General features: G+C 41.7%; 1 protein-coding gene across 2 annotated transcripts in view; it reads right to left on the bottom strand.

Annotated features, from left to right (window-relative positions):
- LOC120943720 (aldehyde oxidase 1-like) overlaps window positions 1-18,140 on the bottom strand; it is a 213,843-nt gene that overhangs the window by 91,759 nt on the left and 103,944 nt on the right. For both annotated transcript variants that reach the window (XM_040357196.1, XM_040357195.1), the window contains 5 exons: window positions 17,084-17,268; window positions 12,907-13,069; window positions 8,804-8,890; window positions 5,490-5,659; window positions 347-464 (listed from right to left, as the gene is read on the bottom strand). In XM_040357196.1, the coding sequence (XP_040213130.1) occupies window positions 347-464; window positions 5,490-5,659; window positions 8,804-8,890; window positions 12,907-13,069; window positions 17,084-17,268 (723 nt within the window). The remainder of the gene's footprint in view (window positions 1-346; window positions 465-5,489; window positions 5,660-8,803; window positions 8,891-12,906; window positions 13,070-17,083; window positions 17,269-18,140) is intronic.

Below are 18,140 nucleotides of genomic sequence, written 5' to 3'. Positions count from 1 at the left end.
CAATTTGAACAGTTCCATTGCTGACAATGGGAAGTGACTTGTCATGCGATTTGGAATTGTCAAATCGCATGAACGGGGGCTTAATAAAATGTTTTCCCACAGACAAAAACAACAAATACAAACAAATAAATCAGAAACCTACCAGACAATAAACAAAACCCCCCAAAAATGTTTAAATTAAGTGATTTGATTATATGTGTATCTGTGTGTGTGTGTGTGTGTGTGTGTGTGTGTGTGTGTGTGTGTGTGTGTGTGTATATATATATATATATATATATATATATATATATAAAATGATTATATTATTTAATAATATTTTTCCCCCATTTATATGTTCAAGTGGTACCTCCTTCTCTGAAAACAAAGGTCCTTGTCCAGAGATCTCATTTATTCCAGGGACATCCTTTGCTCCTATTATATCAACCACTCCGGGAATTTTGAGGGCATCAGAACTATCTATTGACCTGTAAAAGTACAAAATGTATTAGGGATTTCGGTGCCTGGGGATTAACGTGTCACTAAAGGCAACTATTTGTTTTTGCGTTTAAATGTTCATCAGCTTCCATATTTCATATTTTTCACACAGCTTAGAAAATGAAACCTAAAAACAAACTGGTTGCACTCTAGTCGAGACAAAGTTCAGCCAAAGCTTGTATCAAAACACTTAATAAGTTGGCCAACCTGCCCACATATTTTATAATATACTGTGTATATATACAGTATCTCACAAAAGTAAGTACACCCCTCACATTTTTGTAAATATTTTATTATATATCTTTCGTGTGACAACACTGAAGAAATGACACCTTGCTACAATGTAAAGTAGTGACTGTACAGCTTGTATAAGTGTGTATATTTGCTGTCCCCTCAAAATAACTCAACACACAGCCATTAATGTCTAAACCACTGGCAACAAAAGTGAGTACACCCTTAAATGAAAAGGTCCAAATTGGGCCCAAAGTGTCAATATTTTGTGAGGCCACCATTATTTTCCAGCACTGCCTTATCCCTCTTGGGCATGGAGTTCACCAGAGCTTCACAGGTTGCCACTGGAGTCCTCTTCCACTCCTCCATGAGGACATCACGGAGCTGGTGGAGACCTTGCGCTCCTCCACCTTCTGTTTGAGAATGCCCCACAGATGCTCAATGGGGTTTAGGTCTGGAGACATGCTTGGCCAGTCTATCACCTTTACCCTCAGCTTCTTTAGCAAGGCAGTGGTTGTCTTGGTGTGTGTTTGGGGTCGTTATGTTGGAATACTGCCCTGCGGCCAAGTCTCTGAAGGAAGGGGATCATGCTCTGCTTCAGTATGTCACAGTACATGTGGCATTCATGGTTCCTTAATGAACTGTAGCTCCCCAGTGCCAGCAGCACTCATGTAGCCATGACACTCCCACCACCATGCTTGACTGTAGGCAACACACACTTGTCTTTGTACTCTCACCTTGTTGCTGCCAAACACGCTTGACACAATCTGAACCAAATAAGTTTATCTTGGTCATGCAGACTAAGGACATGGTTCCATTAATTCATGTCCTTAGTCTGCTTGTCTTCAGCAAACTGTTTGCGGGCTTTCTCGTGCATAAGAAGAGGCTGACTGGGATGACAGCCATGCAGAACAATTTAATACAGCGTACGGCGTATGGTATGAGCACTGATCCCCCCACCCCTTCAACCTCTGCAGCAATGCTGGCAGCACTCACACGTCTATTTCCCAAAGACAACCTCTGGATAGGACGCTGAGCATGTGCACTCAACTTCTTTGGTCGACCATGGCGAGACCTGTTCTGAATGGAACCTGTCCTGTTAAACGGCTGTATGGTCTTGGCCACCATGCTGCAGCTCACTTTCAGGGTCTTGCCAATCTTCTTAGCCTAGGCCATCTTTATGTAGAGCAACAATTCTTATTTTCAGATCCTCAGAGAGTTCTTTGCCATGAGGTGCCATTTTGAACTTCGATTGACCAGTGTGAGGGAGTGAGAGCGATAACACCAAATTTAACACACCTGCTCCCCACTCACACCTGAGACCTTGTAACACTAACAAGTCACGTGACAGCGGGGAAGGAAAATTCCTAATCTGACTTAATCTGGACATTTTCACTTAGGGGTGTACTCACTTTTGTTGCAAGCGGTTTAGACATTAAAGGCTGTGTGTTGAGTTATTTTGAGGGGACAGCAAATGTATATGGTTATACAAGCTGTACACTCACTACTTTACATTGTAGCAAAGTGTAATTTCTTTAGTGTTGTCACATGAAAATATATAATAAAATCTTTACAAAAATGTCAGGGGTGTACTCACTTTTGTATTGTTAATGCAAATTTGTATAGGCCTGTTTAGCTGTTCAAATGCGAGGGGCTGCGAGGGGCTGATCACCCTTGATTAACTGATGTACCCTGCAGATTTATAGGATAAACCAGACATCTTTAAGGAGAAAGTGGGAGAAATAGATAGATATTAGACACGTGCAATTTGTTTAGTTCCAAATTCGTTTTTAACTACTTTTGACAAAGTAGTTAATTCCGAAATTTCTGAAATTTCCGAATTTTTCAATTTCCGAATTTTCGGATTTTCGAATTTCTGAAATCTCAAATTTCAGTTTTTCATATTATCAAAATACGAAAATTTGGAAAAGTTGAAAATTGGAAATCTCGAAAATTCGAGATTCTAAAATTCGAAAATCTAAAATTCGAAAATGGGAAATTTTTTAAATTGGATTTTCGAATTTCCGAATTTCAGAAATTCAAAAATTTGGAAATTCGAAAATTTTGAAATTTACATTTTTCAATTTTCAAATTTCCAAATCGTAGAATTTCTGAATTCCGAATTTTTCAAATTTTTACAAATTAGTTAATTCAGAAATGATTTAATTTTTCAATCTCTGAATTTTCGGATTTCCGAAATTTCGAATGTTCGAATTTTCCAATTTCCCGAATTTCTAAATTTTCGAAAAATGCAAAACAACTAATAAAAGGAAAGCGACAAATTTTTCGGCAGTTCACATGTCCAATAGATACGGATCTCTAATATATATATATAGAGAAAGTTGCATTGTCTCTTTTGACTCAAAGAGAGGCTGAGAATGAGCATATTATAATACTGCTTAGGAAGGAATTACTTGGCGCCCAGGCATCCATAACTGAGTTATTCTCCAAACATGCAAAGGTTGAGCAGTCTCAGCACAGAAAGAGGCTCTAGAACAACAGTTAGGGAAACCTGATGCTCTTGTTGCTGTAAGTGATGTTGCTTTAGTTGGAATCAATGTTGGTAATGTGGAGGCAGAGGCGGCTCTTTAATTAGGCAAATTAGGCGGTCGCCTAAGGCCTCACACTCACAGGGGCCTCGCAGCCGCCTAATTTGCCTCTGCTTAATCACTATGTGTGCTAGATCCGTGCATCTTTCTGCAGCCATGGCTGAGTAATTTCCGACAGCAGAACACCCCCTCCCCCCCGCTTCTCAACTTTCTTTAATGTGACATGTCACTGTCGTCAGGGCCCCCCCCGCTTCTCATTTTTAATGTGCCATGTCATTTTGCTTAGGGCCCCAGGGAAGTCAGGATCGGCTCTGAATGTCTGTTATGAGACCTGAAAAACTGCAGATTCTGTGGGTGGGTCTGTTGTCTGAAGCTCAGTGGGTGGAGTCGTGATGTCAGTAGACTCCCTACCCACCTCTACACACCCCTTGGCCAGGAATCGATATTTCTTACACTGAACTTTTGCTGGTCTTGTGGATTATGCCCCCATGATCCTCAACATCCAGTCAAAACCCAGGAAAGTCACCACATGACTTCAGCATGCACAATCATGCCGAGGTGTAGAGAAGCCAATCCTGGGAGAGCAGGAGAAAAAAGGAGTAGGGGATCTAAAGTACACAGAATGCCTTTCACACTTGTGCATGAGATATGTAAATTACCTGTCACTCACAGCAAGGAGGAGAAACAGTCATCTATTTCTCTGTCTGAATGTTTCTATCTCACAGAAAAAAGATAAGAGGGCTGCTCAGAGCTAGATTAGCTCTTCGTGGCAAGACTGGGCACAGATGACATGAAATCTTATACTGTACAAGGTGCAAGCCTTCATTAAAAAAAAAAAAAAAAAGATATGTATATATATTATTTTTTCCTTTTCCATTATATTTTTATATATATCCAATATATCCCAATTTATTTTATTCTATTTACCGTTCTCTTTGTATTTTTATTGTTTTCATTGATACACATTATTCATGCATTAATATGTAGTAATAAATTATAATTCATTTACCTTTTCGTATGTATTATTAAGATTTTGTACTTGTTATTACAATACAAGTTTGAATGATATTTTGCCATATGTATTTGTCGATACTTGTCACGGGACACTGTATTAACCACTTGCCGACCGCCGCATGTACATATACGTCCACAGAATGGCACGCACAGGCATATGGGTGTACATGTACGTCCCTGCCTTTCCGATCGGGACCCCTCCCCGCTACATGCGGCGGTCGAATACCCGCGGGGAGCGATCCGGGACGACGGCGCGGCTATTTTTTTATAGCCGCTCCGTCGCGATCGGGGAGAGGCGTATGTAAATATCGAGTGATCCCTTTTATAGGGAGACTCGATCGATGATGTCAGTCCTACAGCCACACCCCCCTACAGTTGTAAACACACACTAGGTGAACCCTAACTCCTACAGCGCCCCCTGTGGTTAACTCCCAAACTGCAACTGTCATTTTCACAATAAACAATGCAATTTAAATGCATTTTTTGCTGTGAAAATGACAATGGTCCCAAAAATGTGTCAAAATTGTCCGATGTGTCCGCCATAATGTCGCAGTCACGGAAAAAATCGCTGATCGCCGCCATTAGTAGTAAAAAAAAAAAAAATTAATAAAAATTCAATAAAACTATTCCCTATTTTGTAAACGCTATACATTTTGCGCAAACCAATCGATAAACGCTTATTGTGATTTTTTTTACCAAAAATAGGTAGAAGAATACGTATCGGCCTAAACTGAAGAAAAAAATGTTTTATATATGTTTTTGGGGGATATTTATTATAGCAAAAAATAACAAATATTGAATTTTTTTCCAAAATTGTCGCTCTATTTTTGTTTATAGCGCAAAAAATAAAAACCGCAGAGGTGATCAAATACCACCAAAAGAAAGCTCTATTTGTGGGGAAAAAAGGACGCCAATTTTGTTTGGGAGCCACGTCGCACGACCGCACAATTGTCTGTTAAAGCGACGCAGTGCCGAATCGCAAAACCTGGCCTGGGCAACAAAATGGTCCGGGGCTTAAGTGGTTAATGATTAATGCTGTCCTATTGACCTATCATACTTGTCTTTGTTATTCTGTATGCTTACAAATTAATAGAACATTTTTAAATTTGAATGGCAAACAAAAAAACAAAAACACTCACACTCAAATTGATAGTTCCTGAAAATGTTATCTATATGAATTACTCACACCTTTGACTACTTTTGAACAAACATATTACTTACACAATCTTGGCATGAGCCTTTTTGCTGGTGACAAAAGCGATGAAAAGTTCTCGGTCCACAGGTGGCATGTCATCCACATACACTGCCTCCCCTGTGGCTTGCTTTATGCCAGACTGGTGAACTATTGGACGGCCAACAGGGTCCTGAATTGGCTGATTGGAGTTTACTTCCTAAGTCAAATATTAATGTTAAAAAAGACTCAAGTAAAACTAAAAACACCAGTCACAATAAAAATTACATTTTTTAAATCCCGACGCTGTCACTAAAATGCAACAGTGTTCTCCAAGTGAGTCATTTTAGAAAATATATACAAAAGAATACTGCGCAGGTCTCTGGTAATGAATACAATTAATATAAATAAATTGTGTTAAATAAGCTGCTGCAACAAAAAAAATGTCAGATAAAACATCAATAGCATAGAAATAAAAAATTAAGCTGCGCTGCGTGATTATTAAATAATTATGTGAAATATTTATTGTACACATATATTTTATGCATATAGTTTGTGCATATAGTGCACCATGCAACAAAATAAACACTGTGACTGTGGGTAATCATAAACTGATAAAATGAGTCCATAAAAGTCCAGTTCTGTGAAAAATCCAAATAAATCTTAAACAGCAGTGACAGATAGATCCAAGAGAAGACCGTGCCAAGGGGAGAAATAGACGAAACCTCCACCTCTAATTTCACATCTGCTTACCAGCTGCAATGGATCTCTAAAGGAGATCGTAAGCGCATGTGACTAAACAGCCCAATACCGGTTTCCTGGAATCTCCTGTGTGTTGTCTCTCTATGCGATCCTCCTTAGTTCACTCAATTAAAGGCTCCCAATGGCGAGTCCAACCATAAAACATCGCCAAGGCCAACCCGGAACCCAAACACAAGCCTAGTCATTTTAGAAAGACTAAATAAAATGACTTAAAATATGGGCAAAACAGTGTAAACTTAGGACACTATGGGGTTTATTTATAACACATTCATTGTGCAAATTCTTAAGTATTCACACAGCTGTCGTAATAATCCCCATAATGAGTATAAAATGTGTGTTTCCTATCACAGGCATGTAGGCAGGGGTAAGCCTCCCTTAAATTTTAACTCCTCCTTCGAGTTGGCATTGTTAAGTCATGGCTGCCCTTTTAAGGGTGGTAAGAGTCAGGGCAGATGAGTCAGCAAGGATAGGACATGTGAAAGGGTTCTGTGTGCTCTCCCATTTGAGGATGGGCTGGGAAGGACTACAGCATGTGAGCCTGTTAATGTCAATTAGAAGGAAGGACTTAAAGTGATTGATTAAAAAAAATAAAAAAAAATAAAACATGTTATACTTACCTGCTCTGTGCAATGGTTTTGCACAGAGCAGTCCCGATCCTCCTCTTCAGGGGTGCCTTGGTGGTGCTCCTGGCCCCTTCTCTTCATTGGGTGGCCACACGGAGAGCTGCTTTCCATGGGGGCAACCATGCAGACACGCTCATGAGTCCCGCTGCTATGTCCATTAACACAGGCAGCAGGACTCACCCCCACGCTCTAGTTGCACTGGATGTGATTGACAGCAGTGGGAGCCAATGGCTCCTGCTGTTATCAATCTATCAAATGAAGACAGAGACAGCGTCTGGAGCCGCTGGGCTTGTGCTCCTCACTGTAACAAACAGGTTCAGGTAAGAAAAGGGGGGGGGGCTCTGGGGGGCAGCTGAAGCACAGAAGGTTTTTGTCAGGGATCGCATGGGAGACTGAATTGATGAGGTCGGCCTCTCTTATATCTCATGTCCTGGCTCCGCTGAAGGTGAAACAGAGGAAGCCGAAGGACAGGAGGGACACGAGTGCCTGGAGCCGGGGGTCCCGGGAGAACAGCTTGGCGGGGTTCAGCGGCCTGGAGTAGTCCGTGATGAGTTGCGCATGAACAGGTGAAAGCCAGGCAGGTAACCAAGGGTTAACAGTGACCAGGGGCATAGACAGGAGCAAGGTCTCAGGGATAGCCAGGTTCGTCAGCAAGCGGGCAGTGAGGTACCGAATCGTAGACAGAGCCAGAGTCAGGAACGGAGCCGGGTCAGAATACTGGGAAAACATACAGGATCAAGCAGGATTACAGAAACAAGCTGAAGATCAGTCAGCAAGGGCACAAGAGCCCAGACACCCTTTAAATAGGCTGTCTGGCGCCAAACTGAATTAGGCTCGTACATGTGCGCGCGTGCCCGTATCTGTGCGCATGCGTGCTCGCAATTGCGAGCTCTGGCGCGCATGCGCGCATCTGTGAGCCATTCTATGGCAAAGACTATGCGCTTGCGCACGTCTATGTGCAAAGCGTCTTACGGGAATTCCCTGACAGTTTTTCACCTTAATGTATATACATTAAGGTGAAAACCTTGAGACTTTACAACAGCTTTAAGTTAATCAGTGACTATTGCAATGCTCTCCCTCTCTTCATTGTGGACTATGTGACTGTCCTAAGACACTTATTACTATTACTTGGAAAAATAGGTTACCATTGATTTGGACTGTTCTCCAAATTTGAAGTACGGTACATTTTAAGAACAATTCCAAGTAAAAAAGGTAAAAAGCTGTAAGTCTCAGTGTGATGTTCTACTTAAAGTATTGTAGAATGGTGTACAGTTTACAGGCAATGTTAGGGGAGAAGAGTATGCAATTTTACTAGTGCAAGCCTGGTTGGCCCCGGAGTGGATGGTGATGGAAGAAAAGGGAGTCTCCCACCTGTCAGTGAGAAAAAAAAACCTTATGTATCAATCATTAGGCGATTTCCTATTCTACTTGAATCCATATCCTAGTGTGATTGGCATAAAGGGGCTCAATATAAGTAAGTAAATGTCAGAAAGTACAGCATTTGCCCCAGAAAGGCTAGGAAAAGGCCCTGTCTGCAGAATTGGTGGTACAGTATATTCTGGTGGACCACATAGCCCTGTGTGCGCGCGCAACTGGAGGGGGCCGAATACTTTCAGGTTTGGTCCGCTCAACAATCAGATGGTCATTGTCTTGTCACAGGAATCTGAGTCAGGAACAATGGAATACTCTTGTAATTACATGAAATGTTCAGGCTACCCACACATGTATTTCTGCTACACAGCCTATAGCCTTGTCTCTCATGGACGTTTTATTTTGCCTGCATAACCAAACTTTCGTAATCTGTGGTAACACCCGATGTCAGGTTATGTCACTGTAGAAAAATCACAAGTAACAAGTATTTTATTTAAATGTTGCAGACCAATTTTTAATACTCTTGCATGTATTAGATGTATTTGATGTACACAGGATCCATTTTTTGTGTCAAAGACAGTAGATCAAAGTATGGGCATTTCTCTTACCTGGAAAATCTGTAACGTTTTAGGCGCTTTAGTCTTAAAATCACGGATAGCACTTTTATTCTCTGAAACACCCAGGGCATTGGAGACCTAAAATATGGCAAAAAGTGAAGACATTAGGGCAGAAAGGCATGTGCGTGGAAGGTGTGTGTATTGTGTGTGGAAATGCACAAAATCCACAAGTACGGATTGTTAAATTCTTCTCTAATACTTTCCCTGAATTGCCTGCTTAAAGCGGTGTTCCGGGCAGAATTTTTTTTTTTCATACTCAAAATAATTATGTTATATAGGCTGTACAAGTCAGCAATAATTCCCGATTTGTTCATTAATCAATTCCAAAACTTACATAATATGTTATAAGCGATCATCTGGCCGTTTCCATATTAGCTATGGGCATGTGAAGCAGTTGATTTATCTTCCTGGTTTTACAGAGAGAGGTGCATGCTGGGTAACCAGCATGCACCTCTCGATCTCACGCATGTGCAGTTAAACGGCACTCGTAGCGCCGTTAGTTTGTATAGTTGCCATAACAACGGGCGCCGATGAAGGAAAGTCCCGTCCGTTGTTATGACAACAGAGATAACAGAATTTCTCCCACAGAATCCGCCTTAAATCGCGTCATTTCCTGTATGGAAATAACGCGATTTTTCAACAAAGTGATGCCCACAGGCCAGGCAAGTCAGGAAGAGAAGTAGGTCCACCGCAGACTAGGAACTAGGCAGATTATGAAATCAGACATTTTCAGGCAAGTAACATTTTTTTTAACAAAATGGTTTTTTTTTTAGATTAAAAGGAACCTACTAATGTGAAGTTTATTTTTAGGGTGGCCCCCCGCTTTAAGACCTTGAGCTGCTTACAGCTGGTAAATTGGGTATACCAAAATTGCTAAATGGTTGCAAACGGTCCCACCCCAGCATCTACCAATGTGCCAAGGAAACCACCCATATCTAGTATATAGCATGTGCAGTGAGCTAGTCTGCCACTAGGTAGCTCTGTTCCAGAGTAGTGCTGGTAACAGAACTGTGTAATCAGGTGCTAGGTCCCTTTTAGTTAGAGCCCTCCTGTAATAATTTCAGTGCCCATATATACACCTGGTTGGCAGGAGCCTTCTTGCAGTTAGGGCATGACAGCTAGAGACCCCACCATCAGTCAGATGTAGTCAGCAAGTGGAGGCCCTAAACAGGGCAGGATGCCAGGGAGAGGTAGACCTGCATCCAGAAGAGCTGGTTGTAGATTTCCTGACCCGTATAGTGGTGGAAGCTAGGGCAGGTTGCAAAAGGTCTTTTATGCCAGACCAAATGTTCCCTTAAGTGAGGCTATGCCCCAGAGGACCTCAGAGAGAGGTACCAAAGCTAGATGTGTTAGCATTGATACCAACTTGGTGGGACTACCTGTAAAGGAACAGTCAGGCCCTGTACACACGACTGGTTCATCCGATGAGAAAGGTCCGACGGACCATTTTCATCGGTCCACCGCTGAAGTGGCCCGATGGTCTGATGTGTGTACACACCATCAGTTCAAAAACCGATTGGGTCAGAACGCGGTGACGTAAAACACAACGACGTGCTGAAAAAAACGAAGTTCAATGCTTCCAAGCATGCGTCAACTTGATTCTGAGCATGCGCGGGTTTTGAACCGATGCTTTTGTGTACTAACCATCGGTTTGGCCCGATCGGTCAGCGGTCCATCGGTTCAATTTTAAAGCAAGTTTTAAAATTTTGGTCCGAAGGACAAAAGACCGATGGGCCGCACACATGGTCGGTTTGGACCGATGAAACTGAACCTCGGTCCATTCTCATCGGTTTTGACCGGTTGTGTGTACGCGGCCTGAGTGTACACAGACAGCCTAAGGCGAACCAGTACCACCGAGTACCCAGTACCACCGAGAATTTCCCCAGATGGAGAGACTGAGCTAGGGACAATGGCTTACTAAATGTGCTGCTTTCACATGTGACTGTTGTAGATCTTCCACTATATGTGATTGACAATGTACTGTCAAGTGCCCCCGGATAATATGTCAAAATTATTTGACTTTAAAGTATCATCAGTAAAGTGCAGAAACTATCATTATATGGACATTCCTTTATTTAGGATATAAAGGGTAATGACCAGTGAGGAGGCCTCTGGCATGGAGAGGGAACAAGTTGGCAGAGAATAAAAGCTTTAAGCAGGTGGGTGGTTGTCCTGGAAAGAAAGAAACGGGGTAGGGACTTGTGCTCTTGACACCATCAATAGCCATTCAGAAGCTCAAGAAGTGTCAAATGAAAAAAAAACAAAAATGGTAAAAATCTGCCTAGGAGCACTCAAGGTTTTGAGGCTTCTGGAGTGCTGTGGAAATCAACTGAAAAGGTGTAAGCACCAGTACATGAACTACATCAACTGGACCAGCATATTTCCAAAAGTGTGCTTTAAATAAAAATGTTGGCCACATGCAATGGCAATCGAATGGTTTAAAGGTTTCATCCTATTTCTTTGGCAAAATGCAGTATATACAGTAATGTTTCCACTGGTACAAGGGATATTTAAATGCATATCCTGTGTCACCTTTACAATTCTATTTTCTAATGGGAGTTTTTTTTTTTTTTTTATTGTTTGGAACAAACTTTAGAACAAACTCCCAGAGACTTCTCACCAAAATGTGTTACCCTTTAGACTGTAAACAATGCAAATTTACCCTCCTTTATTCTTCTAGTACAGTATAGATATTCTCTGAGCTTGCGTACACTTGACACTTACTGAAGTGCTGCAATGTGCAATGCTGAACATTTCTAAACAAGTAATAGCATGACCTCCAACACACCATAAGGGGAGAAGTGTTACAATAAGGTAATTGTGGAAAATGTATTGACAGTAAGTTTTTTAGCAACATTAATTTGGAAAGCAACACCAGCCAAATAGAAAAGTACAGAAACATTTTAAAAAACGGGTAACTTGTCAAAATATACAACTATGCAAAGTGCCGACACTCTTGTTATGCACCTGCCCCTGCTATTAAATACTACTTGGGTAATAGAAGAACAGAACTTTTTTTAATCTGCAATTTTGCAAACTCCATGCCAATACATCTCATCTTACCTGCTCATTGTACAGCCAATGACGATTGCCATAGTGGAAAAATCCATGCAGAGCTTTTACCCTTTGGCAAAGTTCCCCTTAGTACCAGTTATCCTGTCCATTATACAGAGTAAGCATCCCAAATAAAAACTTGGGGCCAGATTCACAGAGGAAATACGCCGGAGTATCTACTGATACTCCGGCGTATTTTCAAATTTGCCGCGTCGTATCTTTATTTGTAATTCACAAAAAAGATACGACGGCTTTTGGCTAAGATCCGACAGGTGTACGGCTTCATATGCCTTCGGATCCTAGGTGTAATTTTCCGGGTGCCGCTGGGTGGAGTTCGCGTAGTTTTCCAGCATCGGGTATGCAAATTAGCCGATTACAGCGATCCACAAAGATACGCGCGTTCGTCGCAATCTCTTACGTCGTCGCTAGTCGGTTTTTCCCATCGCAAACTTAGGCCTGTTTTTTCATGGCTTACATTTAGAACAGCCATGTTAAAGTATGGCTGTTGTTCCCGCGTCGAATTTCAAATTTCTTTTTTTTTACGTAAGACGTCCAGGAATACGAAACAACGTAACGCATGTCGCCGTTCAAAAAATACGTTGGGGCGCCGTAATTTCGCGCAAAGCACGTCGGGAAATTTTGACACAGAGCATGCGCAGAACGTTTGGCGTGGGAACGCGCCTAATTTAAATGGTACACGCCCCATTTGAATTAGGCGGGCTTGCGCCGGACGGCTTTACGTTACACCGCCGTAAGTTTACACGCAAGTGCTTGGTGAATCAGGCACTTGGGCTGAAAACTTGCGGCGGTGTAACGTAAAGGGGATACGTTACGCCACCGCAGATATCTGTGAATCTGGCCCTTGATTCTTTAAAATTGTGTGTGGTAAAAGACACCAGCTGTCATATCTTTTGAAGGAAAACCAACTGAAGGGCATGTGTATGCCTGCCTGGCATGGTTCTTAAAATAAATTCATTTTGATTGGTTTTAATTTTTTTACCCCCTAATTGTCTGTTCGACATTGTGCTTTAATTACTCACATGCTTCTCTAAGCTCTGCATGACCTGCAGGTAGAATTTGAAGACAAAACTGATCATTAGAGACCTCCGGTATTCCACTTTTCCATCAGGGGCAGAAGGTGGTATAGACACCTCATTGAGGATCTGTCTGCAGGCTTCACCCAGCATGTCATCATCCCAGTGTCTACCAAGAGAACATGGTAAAAAAAAAAAACAATCACACCCATTATGGGGCCGTGTAAAGCAAATGTACACATAGGATGCCAGTATTACAGTAAAAATCCAGCAAATGATAGCTTTGAATATTTTATGGCAGTGTTGAAATCTCTGGAAATTGCATTGCCATCTGTGTTCCCCTATGTTATAATATTAAGCCAAATTAATGTAATTCATACACACACACACACCTGTGAAGTAGGAATTAGATCTGGGTTCAGAGCTAGCATGAATTTAAAGCGGAGTTCCGGCCACAATTTCACTTTTTAAATATAAATACCCCTGTAATACACAAGCTTAATGTATTCTAGTAAAGTTAGTCTGTAAACTAAGGTCTGTTTTGTTAGGTTGTTACAGCATTTAGACACTTTATAAAATAGAAATTGACTGGGGCCATCTTAAGTGTGTGCATCATGAAGCCAGACTGTATGACTTCCTGGATTTCAGCCTTGCAAATCTCGCACATGCTCAGTGCTGCACAAGCAGTGTCAGATCAGGTTTCAGCACCTGTGCTGTCCAAGTCACATGATTCTTTGAGACTGGGGAATGCACAGACTCCTGGAAAGTTACACCCACTACATTCCCAGGAGTCTGTGCGGTGTAGGTTAGGAAGCATTAAGCACCTAGGTGCAGGAAGTGGGAAGATTAACTATTCTGCCTAGCCACTTAACGACAGCCCACTGTATATATACGTCCTATTTTTAAAGCTGAATATCTCGGTAACAGCAGCAGCTGCTGCCAGAACCGGGATATCCACCTTTACAGTGGGCTGCCGTGTAAACGATAACGGCGGTCTCCGCGGCGGATTCACCGCGAGATCGCCGTTATCGGTGGCGGGAGAGGCCCCCCCCCTCCCGCCGCTTTTCCGCGCCCTCCGCCGCTTACCGGAGCCGTCGGTAGCGGCGGAGGAGATCGGATGTTGCCGCCTGGAGAGTGAGGGCAAGATGGCCCCCACCCGTCATCATAGCTCTGCTTGGCGGAAGTGACGTCAAAACGTCAGTCCCGCCCAGCCTCTTAAAGAGACAATTTTTTTGTTGTCATTTTTTTAAATGACAAATTTTCCTTTTTTTTTTTTTTTCTTGCATTGAAGCCTAAATATGAGATCTGAGGTCTTTTTGACCCCAGATCTCATATTTAAGAGGACCTGTCATGCTTTTTTCTATTACAAGGGATGTTTACATTCCTTGTAATAGGAATAAAAGTGATCATTTTTTTTTTTTTTTTATTTCAGTGTAAAAAATAATAAAATTAATAAAAATAAATAAGAAAACAAACAAAACATTTTTTTAAAGCGCCCTGTCCCGACGAGCTCGCACGCAGAAGTGAACGCATACGCGAGTAGCGCCGCCATATGAAAACGGTATTCAAACCACACAAGTGAGGTATCGCCGCGATCGTTAGAGCAAGAGCAATAATTATAGCCCTAGAGCTACTCTGTAGCTCAAAAAATGCAACCTATAGAATTTTTTAAACGTCGCCTATCAAGATTTTTAAGGGTAAAAGTTTGACGCCATGCCACGAGCAGGCGCAATTTTAAAGCGTGACATGTTGGGTATCATTTTACTCGGCGTAACATTATCTTTCACAATATATAAAAAAATTGGGCCAAATTTATTGTTGTCTTATTTTTTAATTCAAAAAATTTAATTTTTTCCAAAAAAAGTGCGCTTGTAAGATCGCTGCGAAAATACGGTGTGACAAAAAGTATTGCGATGACCGCCATTTTATTCTCTAGGGTGTTAGAAAAAAAAAATATATACTTTTTGGGGGTTTTAAGTAATTTTCTAGCAAAAAAAAACAGTTTTAGTCTTGTAAATCCCGAATCTGAAAAACAGGCTCGGGGCTTAAGTGGCTAGCAACAACACTTTGAAGGTATCTAAAAAAAAAAAAAAATTTCGTAAAGGACTAATGAATTTTTTTTTAAAACTACTGATGTAATGTTATATTTATGGGTGGAACTCCACTTTAAAGTAAATACTGCATGCTTTAGACCTGAAGAACTAATGCAGACAATTCTATTTAGCCATAATGCCCTACATGGCCTTTGGTCTTTCTAAGCGGGCCAATCCAAGTTCAGCAACAATGGTTTTGTTATGTGCCGACCCCCTTACTATAGAAGGGTGGGTTCTCAGCAACCATTTGTCAGTGTTTGTTAGAGTAGTTTAGGTAGAGTGGATAGTGTGCATAGGGAGGAGAGTGATATACAGTGCTTTATTATATTATATTATATATATATGTATATACAGGGCTTTTTTTTAGGGGGAACTTGGGGGAACTCAGTTCCACCACCTCTGGCTCAGACCCTTTGGTGCCTGCTCACCACAATCACTTGTAAACACAGAAGTCTGGTTTCTGTGTTTACAAGTGACAGCTCTGCACTCTGTGTGTAACCCCCTAAACTCTGCACTCTGCATGTAATGCAATCCTGGTATTTAATGCCCCTTTAAGACCCTTCTACTGTTTGTGAAATCTGAACGGGGTCGTGGTTGAGTTCCTGCACCTATTTTCTGAGAAAAAAAGCTCTGTGTATATATATATAATTATACTATATATTTTTCAGGGTTTATCATCGTTTTGCTTCTTTTATTGGAGCTTATTCTCTTTTCACACTGCACATACAATTTGTAACCTTTTTTGGTAGCAGGAAAAAACAAAAAAATAGACAGATAGAGTGTGAGTGTTGGGGTTTAGGGTTTCAGTGATTATTGTATTGGTGTGGGATGTATTTTTCTTTTGCTAGAGCTTTTTAAAATGTCAGGCAGGCCTAAGGCCCCTCTCACACTTGTGCAACCTTTCCTGCAACTTTGGATATCAGAGTCGCATACCCCATGATTCAAGTAGTCCCTGTACTACTTTGGTCTGACTTTGATGCGAGTTGAGGTCCATAGACCTCAAGTTTACACAGGCATTCCCTGTAATTGCTTCAAAACGGCAGCACAAATGTGTGACTTTCAAGTTGCGGCAGTGTGAAAAGGAAGAGGTAGAGGTTCGTTATGCAGAGTTCATAGGGGGAAAGTAGATTCTGCAGAACAAAGTGGTGGTCAGGATACATCACCATGATTAGAGGCAGAGTGCATCTGCTTTTTTAATATCAGAGCGGCACATACAGGAGGTGGCTGAATTGCTGATAAAGCCTTTGTGGCTGACCCCATCTTTATTCAGGCAAGGTCATGTGCAATAGTGGCACTGGCAACAACCTGCTAGCCGCCTTTGTCTAGGGAAAATTCACATATTTTTGAAATCATTTAACTACTAAATAAATACAAATTTTTACGTATCATCTTTTGCTTTTCAAATACTTATCTCGCTGCTAAAAAAAACCCTTGAGGGATCTTCCATTAAAAAGGGAAAATTCACATGTACCTTGCCTGCGAGTTATGCGTAAGGATTTTTAGGATGAAATGCATTAGCCTTCTGCTGTTTACTGGACTATTTGATTTTTAATAACTAAATTCTGTAGATTATGTATAGCCGAGGTCATCAACCCTGTCTTCAGGGCCCACTAACAGGCCAGGTTTGCAAGATAACTGAAATACATCACAGGTGATATCATTTGCTGCTCAGTGATTGCAGTATTCTAGTCTGCATCTCCCCAAGGTAATACATAATACCTGTTAGTGGGCCCTGAGGACAGGGTTGATGACCACTGATATATAGGATTACAGTATTGAGATTTCCAAATAACAAGTGGATAGGACTGACAACAGAAGTCCAGTTGGGAGACAGACTCCCGCTGCATGATAGCAGCGAGGTGGTTAAGCTAGGCTCATTTGTTTGGTGACATTTCTTTCTCCTTTCTAAAAGTTCTGAGTGTAAAACTTATGCTGAGTATATACTGTATGTGATCATCATCATCATCGGTTCTTACACTTTTGGAGAATTCTATAATAGTCATATACCTGCCACTGTCAAAACAATTTTAGGGAGTAAAATGATGTATATCTTAGCAAGAATTTGAAAGAAACTTTTACTTTTTACTTACCTCCCAATTAGAGCTTGTCTGGTGTTCTTTGCAAACACAGTTGTAGAACTGATGCCGCCAAAAAATATGGTAATATCCTTTATAATGTCAGTGTCATCTTTAAACTCCACTTTCATTCCAGAATTGACAATAGCAAAAGCATTTTCTTCTCTTTGGGCTTGCCTGAATGCAGCCACAAACTGTCTCTGTACAAAAAAAAAAAAGAATTACGTTTTTAAACCGTATCCAATCCAAATATTGCACCTCTCCAGTCCAGGTGGATGCATTTGTTTTTTCACCATTAGGCTTTTTCCCCATTTTCACCTAGTAATCCTGTGAAGCCATGATTAAGCACTAGCTGTAAGTGCGAAACGCGTCGGCTATCCTGTATTCTGTTGGTTGCAGTGACTGTGTGTGTACAGTTGAATATTAAAGACAACTTTTTTAAGTATTTTGGAGTGCGGCCATCCAGTTTTTGTTCCTCATTTTTGCTATAACCACAAGCACCGCCAGCACCTTGGTAGCTCAACTGCCCTTGATTGCTTATGGGGCTCACCTGGAGCGGTGAGAAAATCTCTGCCAAATTTATATTAACCACTTGGCGCCCACGCTATAGCCGAATGACGGCTACAGAGCGGACCCCAAATGCCTTCACGCACTCCCCGTGCGCCCCTGCAGGGCGCGCGCGCTGTGATCATCCGAGTCACTGAGACTCGGATGATCACAGATCCGAGTACGTGATCAGCTGTCAGCCAATGACAGCTGATCACGTGATGTAAACAAAATCTGGTAACAGTTTTTTTCTCCTCACGCTCACCCGGTGACCCGCCCCCTTATGTCGTCACCACCCGGAGCATGATGGGACTGTGACGTCATAAAAGGGCTATAAAATTAGTTGCGCACCGCGCATCTGGCATTACAGCGGGAGGAAGCATTGTGTCAACATCGAAGAAGAGAAGAGAGAAGAAGGCGACGCGGAAGACCGGGCCCCCGCTAGTAAAAAAGCACCAAGAACATAGCACAGAAGCCCGGCAAAAAGGACACCGGAGAAGACGGTGCAGAAGACCGGGATCACCCC

The sequence above is a fragment of the Rana temporaria genome, chromosome 6 (genome assembly GCF_905171775.1).
Source record: "Rana temporaria chromosome 6, aRanTem1.1, whole genome shotgun sequence".
Classification (NCBI taxonomy): domain Eukaryota; kingdom Metazoa; phylum Chordata; class Amphibia; order Anura; family Ranidae; genus Rana; species Rana temporaria.
This window is presented reverse-complemented; position numbering and strand designations above follow the sequence as displayed.